Consider the following 18412-nt stretch of genomic DNA (forward strand, 5'->3'; position numbering starts at 1 on the left):
GGGAAAACGGACTTACAAGGGTTTAAATGAATGGGGCTAACATGATAACAATTATGCTAAAGAAAAAAAAAACTCACAATGGAACACGACAAAAGCAATGGCATAACAGGTTATGGAGGGACACAAGGGGTTTCAGGATAGGATTTCCTTTTGATAGGGAAAGAAAACACCTAAAGTGTGGGGACACGGAGGGAGGGCGACAGAGGGGAGGAACTCGTGAAAGGAAATGCCGATGACACACAGATCAAATAAATGACATAACTGTTCAAAGTTCAGCAGCGTTCACTGGCAAGTGAGGTCATAGTGGGCAGGATTTGTTACTTTGGCAACAGCAAGCTGTTAGCCTGCCCACTATCTGTGTCCTAATGTACAGACAGGCGCTGAGTCAACAAAGCCCGTGTTTGGAGTCAACCTTTAAAAGTCACGACCTTAGCGAAGGTGCAGTGCAGCTGATGTGTTTCCTATACAGCACGGAGAGCTAAAGTTCACACTCTGCATTAGCCGCGGTTGATGAGCTCTCCTGACAAAAAAGCACAATTATAATAAAGTAGTGGGCTCACGCTAAAGATTTTCCAAAGTTCATTCTTTACAGTGCCATAAACTTTGTTCTGATGAATCTCATCCTGCATGTAGATCCACACGAGGAAGCAGAATCTTAATGTGATGACCGAAGGCTTACTCACAGGGCCGCAGCTCCAAGTTTCACTTTAAGTCATCCATTAGAAACTTAACCAACTGGAGAAAGTCCCTGCTACCTGTGACAAACAAAAGTGTTTCTCTTTCCTCTGTGTTTGGGTTCAGTCCTCTGCTCGGCAAGAGCAGCAGAGGACTCGGATGACTTCAATCCGAAACTGATCTGTGACCCAGATCAGCAGCAATAAGCGACAGATCTCGGTTGGGATAAGCATGATAAGCACGCAGTGGAGTCACATTGTTCAAAGTTGTGTGAGGACAAACACCCCCCGGGCAGAGGCTCCGTCTCCCAGGTCACTGGCTCGGAGGGAGACGTGAACTCAGATAGCACAGTGAGGGAATGACATCGTAAAACACAGATTTGGTATCAGATTGTGACCAGGTACAAAAGAGCTTACCACTTTAAAGGATTTTTTTAATTTTTTTTATTCAGCAGATCAGTTCAGCTCAGTTTTTAAAAAATGAGGACGTTCCTCCACAGTACAAACATGCTTGTTAATAGTCTTTTTGTATGGATTAAAAATGAGCATTGGGATCAGCTTTGGGTTGGGATTAAAGTTCAATCTCAGCGCTGAACAGTGAGGGTTAATGAATGACTGCAAGGCTTCCCACACGTATAGGAATACAATCACACGTCTGTGCCTGTGACCCCCGGCCGCTGAGCAGATAGGCACTATATGCGAAGGATGAAACAATGAACAGAATGAACATTGTAAATAGTTTTGAGAACCGAAAAACTTTGAACAATGATTTCCTGGTTCACAAAATTGTTATAAAAATGTTATAGACTTCTACACATTCAGGGCTCTAGGCAGTTTTATTGCCGAGGTGGGCCGCCTCGCCTGAAACTAGGTCATAAAATTCATACACTTTTATGAAATGAAACATTAACCTTAAAGGAAAAGTTCACCCAAATATGTAGATTCAGTCATTATCTACTCAGGATCGTGCCAATGTAAAGTCGGGTGAAGTTTGGCAGTCCACAAAACATTTCTGGAGCTTTCGCAGCAAGACAGCGCTGCAGCTTTCTCCTAAACAGCTGAAGGAGATGAGGAAAACACTTTAATAAAAATGTAATAAAATGTGGAAAAAATAAAATAAAATGGGTCCATACAGCTTGTAATCTGAGGGTGATTTGATGAAACTATTGCGTTTAGCTTAGCAGCTAAAGTGAAGATTTACTTCACATTATGCAAGACAAACTGAAACACTATGTGTTTTTTTTTTATTTTATGTTAATTTTTTTTTTTTTTTACATTTGTTTATTTACATTTTAAAACTGTTGTGTTGTGTATGGAGAACACTGCAATGCTGTTTTGAGAGCCCTTTAGCTTTGAGAAGAATCCATAGGGTGGCTATTGTTTAGGCTGTTAGTAGGCAACAGACTAAACAATAGCCATAATAGTGTATAAACAAAAGTGATCATGAGACATAGTGCTTCACGATCGGGGTGGTTTACCTCCTCAGCCAAACTATTCCAACATTTGCGGATGTTGCGGTGACTGTGGGGTGACAAAAGTATATTTTTTACTACCACACGAGAATAAAACTAGAAACAATCTGGGTTCTCATTCTTTATAGGAAGCGTCTAAACTGAAAAAAATATCCCCCCACCCCCAGCACTGTATACACTTAATGAAATAAACCATTAACCTTCAGGAGAGAAGAGCAGAGAGCGGTTATTGTTTAGAAAAAAGGGGTATTTTAGGAACTTCAAGTCTACACACAGGAAGAAAATTTAAATCAGTGAATCAGATTTTCCACTAAAGTCCTTGAATTCAGGCCGATTAAGACAACAATCCCTCCTCTGTGACAACAGTGACTAACACATTACAGCTGATATAGTTCCTGTAACACTGCATGATATGAAACTATGAGTCAGTCTCCAGAACTGGATGATATGAGATCCTGTATCGGAGTCTGAGAACACCGTAGTCAGCTCAGCGTGTTCATGGTCATGGTAACCTGATCGTAACCCCCGCTCTTTACGTCCCCCCCACCCCTACTCGTTTTTCTCTCCCACACCCAAAAGTGTAGAATGAATACATCCCAGTTCCCCTAATCAGCGGGTTGAGTCTGTGTTTATACCGTGGCCTCGATAAATACCACCCCCGAAACAGCCAGGGAGCGCTGGTTCCCACAGAGGTTGGCAGAAAATAATAAAATACTTAACATTCCTCCACCCTGTGTAATGGTAGTAGCCTTTAGTGCCGAGCTGGCATCAATGAAGGGAAAAACAACTTTTCAGCCCCCTGAATGCACCACCCTGCGTGAAAACAATGACCATTGAACTGTCCTGCAACATTTTCCAGCACTTGTAAGATCTACCTCTGAAATCTCTCCCTGCGTGACTGTAATGCTCAAAAACAAAGTGCTACTTGAAATCTTTGGCTGGCACAACGTGTTTTGGTAGGAGAGAAAGAAGCTCCGTTGGGAGGGAAGGGGGTGGGGTACACGTGGTCCCCTCGCTGTTGGTTTTTCCAGAAAATGGCTATTTGTTTCATTTTCAACAGAGGGACTCCTGAGGGCGAGGAGAGCGCCTCTGTAGATAAGGGAAACCAACTCTGTTGCTATTCACTCGAGCGATAACCTCAAGGCCGTATGACACAGCCTGCATGGTCACCGGTGATTTGCTGTTGTCAAAACACCGTGACTATACACAAGGTTACGTACTGACACACACTGAAAGTGGATCCCAGTGCATTGTGAACGCTTCTGGTGGTCTGAAACTGCCGAGCTCCATTCACTGTAAAATTTATAGTGTTGTTACAAGCGGAACAAGGAGGGCTTTCAATTGTAGTCCAAATCCTGAATTTGATTAGATTTTATAACTGTGTAATTGTAGTTTTTTCAATTATATAAAGCCACAATGCTTGTTAACAATCATATCAAACACGTGAAAGTGAGGTTTATAGTATGGTTTGCTTCCAGTCCGGGGTCTTATGATCATTTGCAGGCTTCCTGGTGTGGGATCGTGTTCTTGTGGCGCTGGAAACAGAACCCCTTGTGGCAGGGCCCTTTTGGGTTGTTGTGGGCTCCTCAGCCAATGCTCTGCCCTCATTGGTTATGTCTGTTTTTGTAATAGCTACCTTTTCATAATTTAATCAAAAGTTAAATAAATAAACACAAGACTACAATTGTGCTGCCGGCTCTGCGAGGTTACACTTTCAGCATGATGGTGCCTTCATATAAATGCTATGTTAACGTGCCCCTGTGCTTACAGTGATAATGCATGTTATTGTTTAGCATGTTAACCATCTTTGTTTAACATGCTAACATTTTCTAATTAGCACCCGACACAAAGCAGAGCTGAGGATGACGGGGACGTCATCGGTTTTGCTGGTATTTGGCCGTGAACCAAAGTATTTCTAGTATTCTAATTCTCAAATCGCCAAATACCAACGTTTTGTCTCTCATACAGATGTACAAGGTGTCCTCGTTAATTAATTCAAATATTAATGCAAAGTAGTACAAAGACAGACAAAGCCTGTGTAGGAAGGTGATCAGGGTCACAGAATGTCCACCCATGGGACCGCTGTACGTGTCCTGAAACCATAACCAAAAGTCAACAATGTTTTCCTAAACCCAACCAAGACGTTTTGGTGCATACGCCTAACCAAACTGCAACCATTTCACAACGTTACCTGCGTGCTTCCGGCAGAAAGACAGCCAAAAGCTCATACAGACCTCAGTATCTGACGAACTGGGAATGAGAATGGCTTTAATATTTCAGTCTCAACCAAAGCAGTGGAATGACTGACACTGCCGTCTGTAGTTTTTTGCTATCTTTTCAGAGGAAGGCTGTGTAGAATTTGAAAATTGCTGCCTTTTGCAGCTTGAGTGCCAATTTGGCAGTATTTGGTAGCACAGCGATGCACCCCAGTGTCCTCTCCTCGTCCCCCCATAAATCAGACTCGGGGACACTGGGCAATGGGCTGAAAACCAACACCATAAAGGCTTTTTCTAACACTGATTTATTTCTGTATTATCTACAAACCAATCACAATTTATTTGAAGATAAACATTTCACAAAGTTGCTCTAGGAACATCAGAACCAAGTATAGTGATGTTTTGTGAACGTGCAGGTGCAAATCGGCTGTTGAGCTTACCTCAGTATATTCAAAACAGATTATTTACAAGTTCCGTATTGATCAGTGTGGAAGTTATATTGACTGCTTCATATAAAAGAACAAAACAAAAAACAAACTAATGATATTCTTTAAGGGTCAATAGCTCAAGGCGTCAACCTAAACCAAAGAAGATACATTTTATTGCCGGTCTTACACCGTGTTAGAGTGCAGGGGTGATCAGGGGAGAGCCTCCATCATACTGGAGGTGGACAATATTGATTTCCCCCCAATATATCAGCTAGCTGATACATTGGCCTGTTCTGAATGCGAGCGCACAAACCAATTCACAAACCTCCATCACCAAACATCACAAGAGTGTCCTGACTGATTGCTGTGTCCCCCACGTTCGTCCGCTCAGGAGCGTGGCTGAAACACAAACACACACACACACACACATATGCGCGCACTCACGGGGCCCACTCTTCATCCTCAAGGTCAAGAGCTGCTGGGAGGCAGGGGGCTCCTCATTGATGGCCTGATGGAGCTGACACCATGCGACCCATTGTACACACATGTTGATCTGTCCCCAGACGTGGCCTGACAGCGGCACATAAGGCCGACGTCGCGCTAAACCATCAATGCATTTCAATGAGAGGATCTCACCGTTCACGTTTGTGTGTGTGTGTGGGAAGAGATGTGACGAGTGGGGGGGGGGGGATTGTAACAAAGCTAAACACATTTGCAGGCTGGACAAGCCTCAGCTCTGTGGAGTATGTAATCCAAAACCAGGCCAATGATTATCTCCCCTCCCCGCAAGCGCTGACTCAATTCTGATTTATGATTCGAATGAATATCGATTTTCCAGGAGCTCCTTTCCCCCCTCCCCCCCTCTCTTCCCTTCCATTTCTCCTTTTAACAAAAGAGTGAATGATGTATGTGCATTGATTTCCAATCAATTATTTTTATTCTCATTTTATTTAAGCTCGGACAAATTTTCAGTGGCCCCCGCGGAGAGCAATGCATCTCTATCAAGAGCGCTGCACCTCATTACTAACTGGCCTTCTGATAGTAAGCAGGGAAATAATGAGGGGACGTTTAATTCGGAGTCTGTCACATCTGCCTCAACATTGTCGGGCCATAAATTTGTCTCTGCTTCATTTCGGTGACACTGACGGATGATGTCAATGAACACGTTAACTCCGTTCTCGTCCAACGTTAACCGACACGTGCCCTTGTTATGTACCACATATTGCCCTTACTTTGTAACTGAGATCATCACATTTTCTACGTTTTTTTCTGTATAAATGATCAGAGAATGTGTTTTTCTCATTAGAGTGGATTAAAGGTGGTGGTTGAAGACGGAGAAAGATAGTTGATTGTTGAGTCTCATTCCCAGGCTGTCAAATACCAACACACTGGGTTACTATTTGGTACAGATACCAACCCTAAGCATCAGCTTTAAATGATCATACAGTCAGAACAAATTCACTGTTTTTAACATAAAGTTTCCTGTTCATGGAGAACTGTTGAAAACAGTTGTATAATGTCTTCACCTAGGATTTTTCTTGAGTTAACCATGACGATGTCATCAGGTTCATCTCAGCTTCGGCTTTAGACAAGCATCATGGGAAATGCATTATGCTGTGTTCTTGTGGCATGACCCATACTTGGAGTTAAAAGTGTGAATAACTCGGCACCTCCTACTTTAGATCCCTCTACATAACATCTGTGAAATCGTGGTCCTGAAATATTACTGAGACCGACTTTAAAATGCAAAAACATAATGTAACAGTGGCACAGTGGTAGAAACCAAGTTGAAAAGTCAAGGAAGTGACTGAGCAGTGATGGGTCAGACTGGACCGACTAAGGCTGAAGGTAACCCAAAGGTATTCAGCTGAATATCAGGTAAGACAAATAAAAATAACAAAATCTCACACTTGAGAAGCAGTAACTGAAAGAAAAAGCGATTGAAACCAACTGATTATCAGAACAGTTGACGGTTAACGAGTGACGATGGTCTCATAGCTCAGTGAGTTTTAGTTCTTGCGTGACGTCAGTAGAGGATGATGACTGGGGAACAGCGACTGTCTGTACTCTAGTCCCATGTGCGCGTTATGGAAAACCATGCATGACTCGGTGTCCAGCGCGCCCAGGTTGTCCAGAAAAACCCCTTAGAACAACTCACTAATTGGGTTGACAGTGATGCATTAAAATGGGTCATCCTGTAATTGCTCTTTCCTGTGGCTACTGGCTGGGCTGGGATTACATAATGATGATAAAGCTGCAGACCTGGCCTTCCAAGATAAAAGTTGCCATGCAAGGACCCCGCACATTCTCTAAATGCCTCATCTAACAGGCCTTCTGAAGGAAGTGATTACTGCAGAGCTGCCCACTAATGCTCCAGCAGGACCCGACGGTGTACTCTTGTTATTCATCAAACACATACAGAGTCAGCCTCGGCAACTTTGGTAAATGCATAGATAATGAGCGGGGTGCTTTATTGTGCAGTGATAAGCAGAGCGCTCTGTTACATTTCACGGGGCAACAGAAGACGTTTCTGCAGCTCCCGCAAATGGACGTTGACTCATTGAGATTTAACTCTTCAAAGCAAAGTGTCCGCAGAGTCCTGCAGGGACATAATGAATAGCCCCATTAGTAACATAAAAGAAAAGCGGAATGCCTTTGCAGAGCTGCTGAATGCCAGCTTCAGGCTTTCACAAGACATCCCATCGCCATATGACCAAATCAGATGCTATGGGTGACAAATATGGCCTCTCAGCGGAGGGCAGCACAAAGGGCGCTCAGTTGTCTACGGCAGAAAATAGCACCACTTGGAAGACAATGTGGCTCCTGTGTAGAAAATGTTGTTTATCTCATCAGGCGATGCCGTGCCAGGTTGTGGTGCGACTCGATGCTGTGAACTTATGCAACAGCCACAGGAAGGGACGCCTCTGTGGCACGCGAGTACTTCTGCAAAGAGGAAATGATAAGAATAAGTCAGGATGACGTTGTGCCATTACCAAACATGTGATGGAATGCTACTGGAATGAAGAGGCATTCACGAGGGACTACAGCTGGGTGCTTCCGGACAATGGTGTACTTACAGAAGTTATAATCTAGCTCTGGGTGTAAATCTGCCTGGTTTAACTTTGGCAATTTGTCAAAGTATGTGACGTGAGACTGTACATTTTGGTTTTTAACTTGTACATCACGTCTAAAATTAGTCTCGGACTCCAAGTGAAGCAACTCTAAACGCAAAACTTCACTAGCTTTTTGTGCGATTTTCAGTTCCTAAATGCGGTGTCCAAACCTCTGGGTCCAGACACCCCCAAGAAGGATAAGAACAGGAAAAAAATAACTTCAAAAAAGGAAGTTTATTTTTCACTTCACCCAGTTTCTTTATTGTGAAACAGAGGATACTAAACTTAGCTGTAGCCCAGTGAAGTCATAGTGGGGAAACTGTGGTTAAAATGAAGCAAAACCGCGCGTTTTCTTTTTCTGCCTGATTTATAAAAACCTACGGCCTACAGATGTCATGTTAAAGGAAAGGTTCAACCACAAAACTGAGAATGTGCAAAACAACTCAAGTAGATGGGGACTATAAAATGTAAGCAACACCGGCAGAAATAGCCTCATACATCTTATCTGATGTAATCCAATTCTCTGGATCAAGACACTATTGACACTACTGCTAAGCTAAAAAAGTAGAATTAGGGTGATGGATAAACTCCATAAGGGGTGCCCTGGGTGCAAAATGGTAACACAGAAGCCCTGAAGCTAAGTAAGAAAAATAATTCTGGTTATTTCAGTCTGATTTGAATAATTTTCCCTCCTTTGTTTATGGTTTAAGAATACTTTGCCACGATAATCTTTCAGTGTTCCTTCATTTCAGTTTTTTCGCTTGCCTCTCAGGGCTTCTGCAGGACTAGGATCCTAACCCTAGGAAGCTAATAATTAGACATTCTACATATTTAAACTCCCAGAATGTAAAACAGCATCAACAATGTTTCATATTCTATGTTATTCTTTTTTTTCCCCCACTAGAAACATCTGGTGGGCCTATTCAAGCCTAATGGCGGACCGACACTGGCCACCATTAGGGGCCAATTTGGCTAAATTACATCATGCCATGTCATTTTATACATAAAAATAATAAAACAACAGAAATAAGACAGAGTAAACAGTTATTAAAGTGTAATGTTTGTTTTAAAGTATTAAAATAACTCTAAGTGAAGTAATTAGATTAATACATTTTTTTTTTTAGTTGTTCTGCTCACAGATCGTGTCAAACCTAAAGTGGGATCACAAGTTGACCGATACGTAACTAACTTTGCAACCACTGTCCCGACGCGGTGGGTGAAATCGGACATCTGGATTCATTATTATTCTGCTCTAAAGTGTTCTGGGGCATAAACGAGAGTTAAAATATACAGGAATTTTTTCCATGTATCATAATAACTAAACTGGGGTAAAACAAATTCTTTAACTTTGGGGAGCTGCTTTGGAATTCTAAATCAGCTACGCGCTCTTTTAAGTGCAAATTAGGCCGAAAGGAGGAGGGTTTTTTTTTTTTTTATTTCACTAATGACACGCCGCACTTGTCGAGAATGAGATACACTATAGTGGGAGCGCAAACTTTGATGTTGTGCTTCAAGTGCTAAAGCAGAAGTGTGTACAAAGTCGGTCAGAGAGAAGTGAGGACTGATGTTTCCTCTAAAAACTCACGTGTGCTCGATAACATAATAATATCCAGCCTGTCTGTTAGTCACTGGTTTTTTTCCAAGACATGTATTCACTTTTGGTGGCTGATGTCAACACACGCACTCCAGCCACAGTTACAGCCCCCGATGAACTCATCTCCTTTAGCTAACAGCGGTGTCGCAAGTGCTACTTGTGACAAAGTTACACAGAACAGAGACACACAAACACACACACACACACAGAAGAGAAGGAGAGAGGGAGGCTGATGTTTTTTCCACTGAACACGACTGAAAAACTGTTTCGGCTCACATGCGCTGTCTGTGGCGAAACACACCGCCGACAAGAGAAAGACTCCACAGTCGAAGCCACCAGCGGCTTATATACATGCCTATAAATAACCGGCCAATCAGCGACGAGCCGCTGCGAGTTAAACGGGCCAATTAAAAACGGAGCAGGAACCAAATTAAGTCAGGGCTCCTCCGCCATTGGCCGACCGTGATATCATTCGCGAGCTCTCACGCCGCCCGCCGCCGATTGGCTCGCGGGCCCTGCAGGCGTAATCCTGCCGCGAGGAGGGAGGGAGGAGGAGGGGGGGCGGAGGCGGGAGGGAGAGCGGTGGAGGGGGGGGAGAAGGGGGCGGGCTTGGAGGTTTGAATAGGGAAGTTTGCAGAGCGCAGTTGTTCCCCATCCAGTCCGGGCGCAGTGTTTGCAAACACCTTGAGCAGCGAGTGAGAGAGGAGAAGAAGAAGAAGCAGAAGGGAGACGAATAAGTAGAAGCAGGAGAAGAAGAAGGGGGGAGGACTGAACGGACGCACCGCTGCTGCTGCTGCTGCCGAGAGAACGAGCGCTTCATCGGGTTGTTGTGTTTTTCTCCGCGTCGCAGGACACCGCTCTTCTTCCTCTCACTTGGCTGTTTTTTTTTTTCTTACCTGAGAGAGAGAAAAAAATAATAAGTGCAGCTAAATAGAATTTTTTTGTTTTGTTTTGTTAAAGAAAACAAAAACAAAAAACAAAGCTGTGGAAAAGATGGATGTCTTACCCATGTGCAGCATCTTTCAAGAACTTCAGATAGTTCACGACACGGGCTATTTCTCAGCCTTACCGTCTCTGGAGGAGTACTGGCAGCAGGTGAATATATCTATCAACTGTTTGAGTGTTGAAGCGGAACTGAGCACGCTTGTTTCTTTTCTTTTTTTTTTTTTTTTTTTTCTGTGATAGGCGACACGAAGTTAGAAAAAAAAAAATAGAAATATAAAACGCCATCATTGTTCGGTTGTGAAGCGCAGGTGACCAGGTGTTTTTAGACGTCCATTCAACCTTGACGTGCCGCTGTTCCACGAAAGGGGGGTTTCGTTATGAAGTTTTTTTTTTTTTTTTTGGCAGGCTGAAGTGGATCAGTGTGTCAGTCTGACAGCTGGAGTCGAGGCTCCGCTGCGTCAAGATGAATGGGGACAGACAGAGTAACTAAGGCAGCAGCAGCAGCAGCAGCGTGCTGGTGCCGCTGCTGCTGCTGCTGCTGGAGCTCTCACTGCTCCTCACTGTACGAGCAGGACTTCTTCTCTCAGGGCAGGAGAGCTGCTCTCAGCCCTGACTCCAGCCTCCATAGCCGGTGCATGAGGAACTAGTGTTAAAGTCAGCAGTCAGCAGATCAGATGTGTGTGTGTGTATGTGTGTGTTTGCTCAGGATCAGCTCATACAGACGATCAGACGTGTGTGTGTTTGCTCAGGATCAGCTCATACAGAGGATCAGATGTGTGTGTGTGTGTGTGTGTGTGTGTGTGTTTGCACAGGATCAGCTCATACAGAGAAATAGCCCAGCATGTGTTGGTTTCTTTGTTTTTTTATGTATAAGATTAATTCCGTTTCACACTCTACACTGTATGAACTTGAAATGTGCTGTAGAAGATTTTTTTTACACATTTACATGTATCTTCCTTAAAAAGCATCCATTTGCATCCTCTCTGGATTTGAATGAGCTCCACCAACGTGACACTATCAAATGTCAGCCATGGCCCATTCCTGCTCGCATGAGTAGACACCAGCACAGCTGGAAAATGTAAGGCTGCACAAGCCCCAGAGGAAAATCTGTCTTCTACATCTGCCTCGTCCAGCCACGCTGTCTCTGAGCTAATGAACGGCTTTCTTTGCCTTTTCAACTCTTTCAAACGGCTTCTGAAGTCAGTCGGAGCCCAGCGAGTCTTTCACAATCCAGGGGTAAAGAGTGTTTGGACACTGACTTGAGGAAGGATGTGATTGCATGTCAGAGGTACGCATGAGGAAAAGCAGCTGAATGGCTCATGCTGGAGCGGAGGGGAAGTTGAGCGGCTTCCTTAAAAGGACTCTAAATGTGTTCAGTGAGTCATTCTCGGGCTGAAATGACAGTGCAGGTTTGAGTGTCAGGCTGCGCTCAGGTGCAGGGGAGTGTGAGTTCGGATGGGTGACGGTTCAAGTGTGAACAGATCGCGTGAGGCGAGGTGGCCGGGGTGTTCTGATGTTTGACACGAGACTTGAGGAGGTGAGGGAGGTTGAGTTCAGCCTGGCAAACCCATGATCAGTGGATCCAGGACCATGACAGATGCAGATGTTTCAGGGCTGTCATGTTCAATTCCTACGATTTTCAACTCAGTTCAACTGAAAGTTGTGTACTTAAATCAGTTTTACCCAGCAAATGTCATACATACAGGCAGATAATCCACATATTTCAGAAGCTGGATCCAGCAAAACTTGGCGTTTTTGCTTTGAAAATAAGTGAAATCATTCATCCTCACAGCTCTTGTGTGTAAACCTGATCGTTGTAATCGTGAGCCTGATAGCCAGAGTGGAGATAAGTGCAGTAATAGCTACAGTTTCCTGCTGTAAGCGTTGAACAAATATTGCACCACATGTGCACATGCATCATTTAAAAGGATTCCCCACACACAAGCATTCTGCTGCTGTGAATGAACCTCCCCTCTCCAGGGCTGCCGCTGCTGTACTTCATTTGTTCTTACTATGTTTCTCTCATTCCACCAGACATGCTTGGAGCTGGAGCGCTATCTTCAGAGCGAGCCTTACGTCTCCACATCCGACCTCAAGTTCGACAGCCAGGAGGACCTCTGGAGCAAGTTGATCCTTCGCCTGCGGGGACAAGGCCAAGGCCGAGTCCGACCCAAAGCTGCCGGCGGCCCACGAGGAGGACAATCAGGACAGCCAAATCTTGGACACCAACAGTGTGAATTCCGACGCCAGCAGCGAAGCTTCGGACAGTTCCGAGGAGCTCTCGCCCACGCACAGCTTTACCTCCAACCCTCTGGGCTCCGTCTTGGTTGGCTCTGGACCTTTTAGCCCCTCCGTCATTAGCACGCCGCCGTCCTCTCCGGAGGCCAACTCGACGAACGGCTGGGTCGCCGCGCACGCCGAGTTGCACTTGCCGGTGAAAATCAGGAGCGGCGGGGTGGCAAAGAGCACGGAAAAGACAGGACTCATGTGCGGGGACACGTCTCCGGACGGCAGGAGGCGGGTACACAGGTGTCACTTCAACGGCTGTCGCAAGGTTTACACGAAGAGCTCCCACCTAAAAGCACACCAGCGCACTCATACAGGTGAGCCTCAAAACACCAATCACAGCCAGGCTTGCTCATATCATGACCACGTGCGATGGTTTAATTCATTCGAGAAGCTCAAAAATGTCAGTTTTTTTTTTTTTATTGAGCGGACAGCAGAGGCGCCATTAATTTAGTCTTCCACCGTAATGGCATTGTCCATCCATTGTGTAATGTAATTAAAGGTCCACATTGCATGATGTCCTCAGCTGGAGCGCCGTGAGTATTAGCTCTGCATGGCTGGATACCTAAACTGTGACCTAATCTATCTGGAATGTGACTGACTGAGCCAGCGAGAGAGCGAGCGACACAGAGAGGGAGGGAGGGAGGGAGGGAGCAGGGGGAGGGGTTGCACATGGGAGATAAAAGGACTTCAAAACAGATTGGGTTTCACCATGGGAAAGGGGTGAATGGGCGGGGAGCCAGGGGGCACTCTGAATGGTCATTTGAACCTTTCTTATTTTTGATTAGCAGCGTGAAATTGCACGTGTGGCTTTTTTTTTCTTTTTTTTTTTCTTTTTTTTTTTACATTTATTTGATATTCTCCATAGGTTCAGCTGCTCAGCCTCGCTCCTAGCATGTTTCAGGTCATACAGAACCAAGATAAATAAATAACTCAGACAGTGGGCCGACAGGTTAAGCGGGAATGCGGGTCTCGATCGGCCTGTCAGCGCCCGTGTCACCGGCCTGGCCCCCGGGGCTGATTGATGTGGTCGTATTTGAATAACAACAGCGCAGAGGCGACCAGTCAACGTAACGCATTCCTGTTGGGTTTCAGCTCAATGTATCGTCTCCCTTGTTTTTTTGCCCCCGCAGGTGAGAAACCATACAGGTGTTCGTGGGAGGGCTGCGAGTGGCGTTTTGCACGAAGCGACGAGCTGACCAGACACTTCAGGAAGCACACCGGGGCAAAGCCATTTAAATGCAGTCACTGTGACAGGTGAGCAAGGACGTTTAATCACCAGGTTTCAGCGTCACCGGGTTTCTGATAAGCCTCTGTCACTGTCGGAGGAATGTGCGCCGGTGACGTGCACTTTCTTTGATGCTATCTGCCTTTCTTGCATCATTCAGATCGTGATGCACGTCTTTAGAGATCGGAAGCGCTGATAATCTGCTAATATAAATGTGTGTCTTAGTCACACTGAAAGAAAAGCTGAGGGATCCGTGCCCACATTTCATGTGGAGAATATGTTAAAACTCACAAATATAGACGTCAGTATCGGCCTCAAAGCAGCAGTATCAGTCAGCTGTGTCAGAAATGAAAGCCTCCTCTCAGAAGGAATTTGTTGGTTCTGTTATTACGTCACATGAATTCACAAAACATGTGATCTATTAGCCATGTCACTACATGCTTTCTTATCTTTTGAAGTACTCATATCCAAAATCACTGTCGCACAAAGCTTCCCTCAAACTTTTTGAATTCGAGGGATGCAAACAACAATCATTTTCAGTGTTGATTAATCTGTTGATATTTCCTTGATTCATCGATCAGCTGTTTGGTCTATAAAATGTCAATCACTGTCGATCCATGAAACCCAAGATCATGTCCTCAAGTGTCTTTTATCCACAACCCAAAGACATTCAGTTTATTGTCATAAGTAAAGAGACCAGTAAATATTCACATTTAAGAAGCTGGAATCAGAAAAGTTTGACTTTCTTTCTTAAAAATAACTGCTCAAATATATTATTCCATAATCGAAACAGTTGACAGCTAATCGATTAATCGCTGCTGTTCATTTACCTGACAGTCCTTTTTTTTTTTTTTTGCATCGTCACTCACCTCCTTCTCCCCTCTGTCCCCAGATGTTTCTCCAGGTCTGACCATCTGGCTCTTCACATGAAGAGGCACATCTAGAGCGGTGGGCGAGCGCCAACCAAGCAACGCAGCGAAGGGGAAAGTTCTTAAAAGAAAAAAAAAAAACAAAAACAAACGCAAACGTCTCCCGACACGGTCTCTTGGTTGAACTGTCCCAGAGCAGAGTGGCGGGAGTGTGTTCCAGCCAAAGCATGCCGTTTTGCACCATACTGAAAAAAACCCAGTGCCTCCGGGACCTCTCTTTGGAGAAAGGCGCTCTGAAAGGTTGTCTGTTGCAACAAGAGGACAAAATCATGGATGGGGAAAGATTGATCTCTTTGATTGAGAAGGACTTACAACACACACACACACACACACACACACAAAAAAGAAGACAACAACAAAAAAAAAAAAAAAAAGATAAAAGACACAAACAAAAAGAGTGAATGGTGTGTATGTGTGGTGCATGATGTTTTGGGGACATCTCCCGGACAGCAGATACACTGGTACTTTACGAAACTGTCTGAGGTGAGCATGTGTGCACTGTGAATGTCTGAGATTGGTCGACCGCCCCACACCCCCCCACTGGGAAGAGAGAAGATTTGTTTTTTCTTGAGAGACGGATTGATGGATGATGGGCGGAGCGGGGCTGGTGCCAATGTTGCTGTGGACTGAATGGGTTTCTGGGGGAAACGTTTCCACTTGTGTTCCCCCCCCCCACGTTGGCAGCGTGAGGACGGGGCAGGATGGAAGGAAGTTTCCTGCCTGTCTTGTCTGGGTGGATGGGGGGAATGGGTGGGTTGGGGATGATTCTCTGATGCTTTTTAGGCCTTGGGTCCAACCAGAGAAGCAGAATGTGGATGTCTTCTGGTCCCAGGGATCGAGCCCTCCCTCCCTCCCCCCCCATGGGCGCTGTATGACAGGAGCTTTTTTTGGTGTTTTTGGTGCAGCTACTAAATGTGCAATGTGTTATGTAGCCTGGTTTATTATTTTTTTACAAGCTACAAAGCTCATTTGTAGTCCAATTGTATAAGCTGTGTGCTTAGAGGTATAACACAACTATACTATAACTTCAGTATCATAGACAGGTGTTGCATGGTTTTAGGGATTGTTCATTTCATGTTTCCACTGTAATCAGGACTGCAAATAGTTTCAATAAAAGTGCAGCTAAAAGTGCGAACGGTTAAATGTTACAATATTGTACATAAAGCCTTGATGATTTCGTCTTATTTTTTACAAACTTCATCCTCCATTCTGCTTCTCTCATCTGGCTGGAGACTTCACCACCGCTTGCTCATTCTCTCACGCATCCTTTTTTTTTGCCTTGAGGAAGTAACTTTTTGAGTTTTTGTACTTTTTTTTCTATCTAATAATGCACTGTTGACCTTAATGGTGCCTTATGCAAGTGACTCGGCCCCTGTGGCAGCGGCGGGAAGTCACATTCGTTGTATGGGTGATTTTTGACAAGCTTGATCAGGGCTCAATTGCGCATTAACCCCTCACACCTCTTTCGTGTTCATCCACTCCCGACGGCGGAACGCGTTCGCGGACGATGTACCTTTCACTCCTTTTTTTTTTGTTGTTGTTGTTGTGTTTTGAATCGGAGCGCCGGTTTAGTCGATCTGAACGCGTAAAACGAGACAAATTCTGTTTAGAGCACTTAAATTCATTTTGTCAAATATGTTAACTACTGTGTAGTATGTACTCGAGTTCATCACACACAGCTGTAAGGTACACAAAACAACCAGACTAGGTAAACAAAAAAATGGGTTTTTATGTATAGTCCTCTCCTCCCTGTGCCCCCCCACCCTCCACCCTCCTCCTCCTGTCTCTCCATCCCTGCAAGTTGGGACCGAAGAGAAAAAAAAGCTAAAGATTTATTGTAATTAACAGGCTGCAGTCGGACAGGCCTCGCCTTGTACTGCCTCTCAGTAATGAATTGCTAAAGGCTTTGTTGGCATGGAATCTGTCACAGACTGCTGACTGTGTAGGTTGGTTATTGACCTGTCTGGGGGAGCGTTGTTTTAGCCAAGCTGCAACAGTATTATGAAAACCACAGGAGCGAGCGAGAGAGGGGGGGATGGGGGGGTGGGCGCTCTCAGAGGAGATACAGATCAAGCGTTGACGGTGCACGTGGAAATCTGCCCCGAAAAGAAAGAAAAAAAAAAAACAGTCTCCCTCTAAAGTGGTGAATCTGCGTCGGGTAGAGTTGTATTGGGAGATGGATCCTCGCCAGAAAAAAGGTGCAGACCCCACCCCCCCCCTCCTCAGATGACTGTCGGGATCATACCTATTAGCGTTTTTGGGGATCGAGCGATCAGCGCCTCCCACTCCAGACCAGCGACCTTTTGCTGTAGGAATCCGATGTTGCGGCACGTCGCACCGCTCCGACTTATGGATTTCAGATCAGCTGGGTTGAAAGAGCCGGGATGAGTACAAACTTGAAACTGCTTGCTGCAATAGATCCGGGGAGTGCTGGCAGTGCCTTTTGTGGGCAAAGCAAAGGGAACATCCATTCTGTGAAAACGGCAGCCAATACTGTTCAAGTGGTAATTGAGCCTTGATTAAGCCCCCCCCCCCCCCCCCCCCCCATGTTTGCACGCATCTTTTTACACTTCTCATCATCTCTTTCATCCCACTACTCCAACTCTTCTGTCACACACACACACACACACAAAAAACAAACACACACACAGCTCTTTGTTCTCAACTGAATCTTTGTACAAAAAAAAGAAAAAAAAAACAACAACTTTTGTAAAATTGTTATGTTTATGCTTTATGAAATTTTTATTTGAAATTGTTTTGCAAAATTGTTATATTTCTGTATGAATGTATTTTTTATTGGAATAATAAGAAATTCTTATCTGACTTTGGCCTCGCTTCCTTTTGTGTCATTTGTTTGATTCACCTCAGTTGAGCTTCGTTATCGTGAAAGCTTTTTTTTTTGGTTTCTCGGCCTGTGGGAGGTTTTTTTTTTTTTTTTTTTTTTTTTTTTGCGGCTCGTTGGGCGCTTCAGCTGCACCCTGCCCTCCAGTAATGTGGACGCGATTAGATTAGGGGTCAGGGTGTGAGCGCTGGCGGGGGGGGGGGGTGTTGCATATCTAACATTTTCAAATTCATCACTTAAAGAAATGAGCCAGGACAGACGAATGTTTTCCGCTTTGCGAGGCAGCCTGTACCTGCAGCTGCTCGAAGCCTTTAACGGGCTTCACGTCTTCCTGTCTCGTAAATACCGGCGTGAAAATATCTCTCTCTCTCTCTCTCCAATGAGCAAATTACATCTTTGGAGAGAGTGGTTTCTAAACATAAAACCTGACGCACCTCGCTCCCTGTGGCAAACATTCAGATTTAGCTTTCTGTCCCCCCCCCCCCCCCCCACACAACCCTTTTAGAAAAGTTTCTCACTGCAGTGGTTTCAATCCTGACTGCTCTCTCCTCAGAGCGAGCTAGCTCTCATCAAAGCAGTATAAATAATTTATCTCCATCTCTTACAGCCCATGGCATTTAATTAGAGAGCCGCTTTTATACATTTGTTAGATAATTACTCTACTTGACACAGATAATGATACAAA

General features: G+C 44.7%; 1 protein-coding gene across 1 annotated transcript; it reads left to right on the forward strand.

The window, feature by feature from the left end:
* The first annotated feature begins 10106 nt into the window (after nucleotides 1-10106).
* klf6a (Kruppel like factor 6a) lies at nucleotides 10107-17708 on the forward strand. Its single transcript, XM_030398722.1, is given in 5 exon segments — nucleotides 10107-10592; nucleotides 12477-12578; nucleotides 12580-13045; nucleotides 13862-13985; nucleotides 14849-17708. Coding segments are annotated over 5 exon segments (846 nt in total). The 5' UTR covers nucleotides 10107-10490; the 3' UTR covers nucleotides 14901-17708.
* Nucleotides 17709-18412: the final 704 nt, after the last annotated feature.

Source organism: Sparus aurata, chromosome 19 (genome assembly GCF_900880675.1).
Source record: "Sparus aurata chromosome 19, fSpaAur1.1, whole genome shotgun sequence".
In the NCBI taxonomy this organism is placed as follows: Eukaryota; Metazoa; Chordata; class Actinopteri; order Spariformes; family Sparidae; genus Sparus; species Sparus aurata.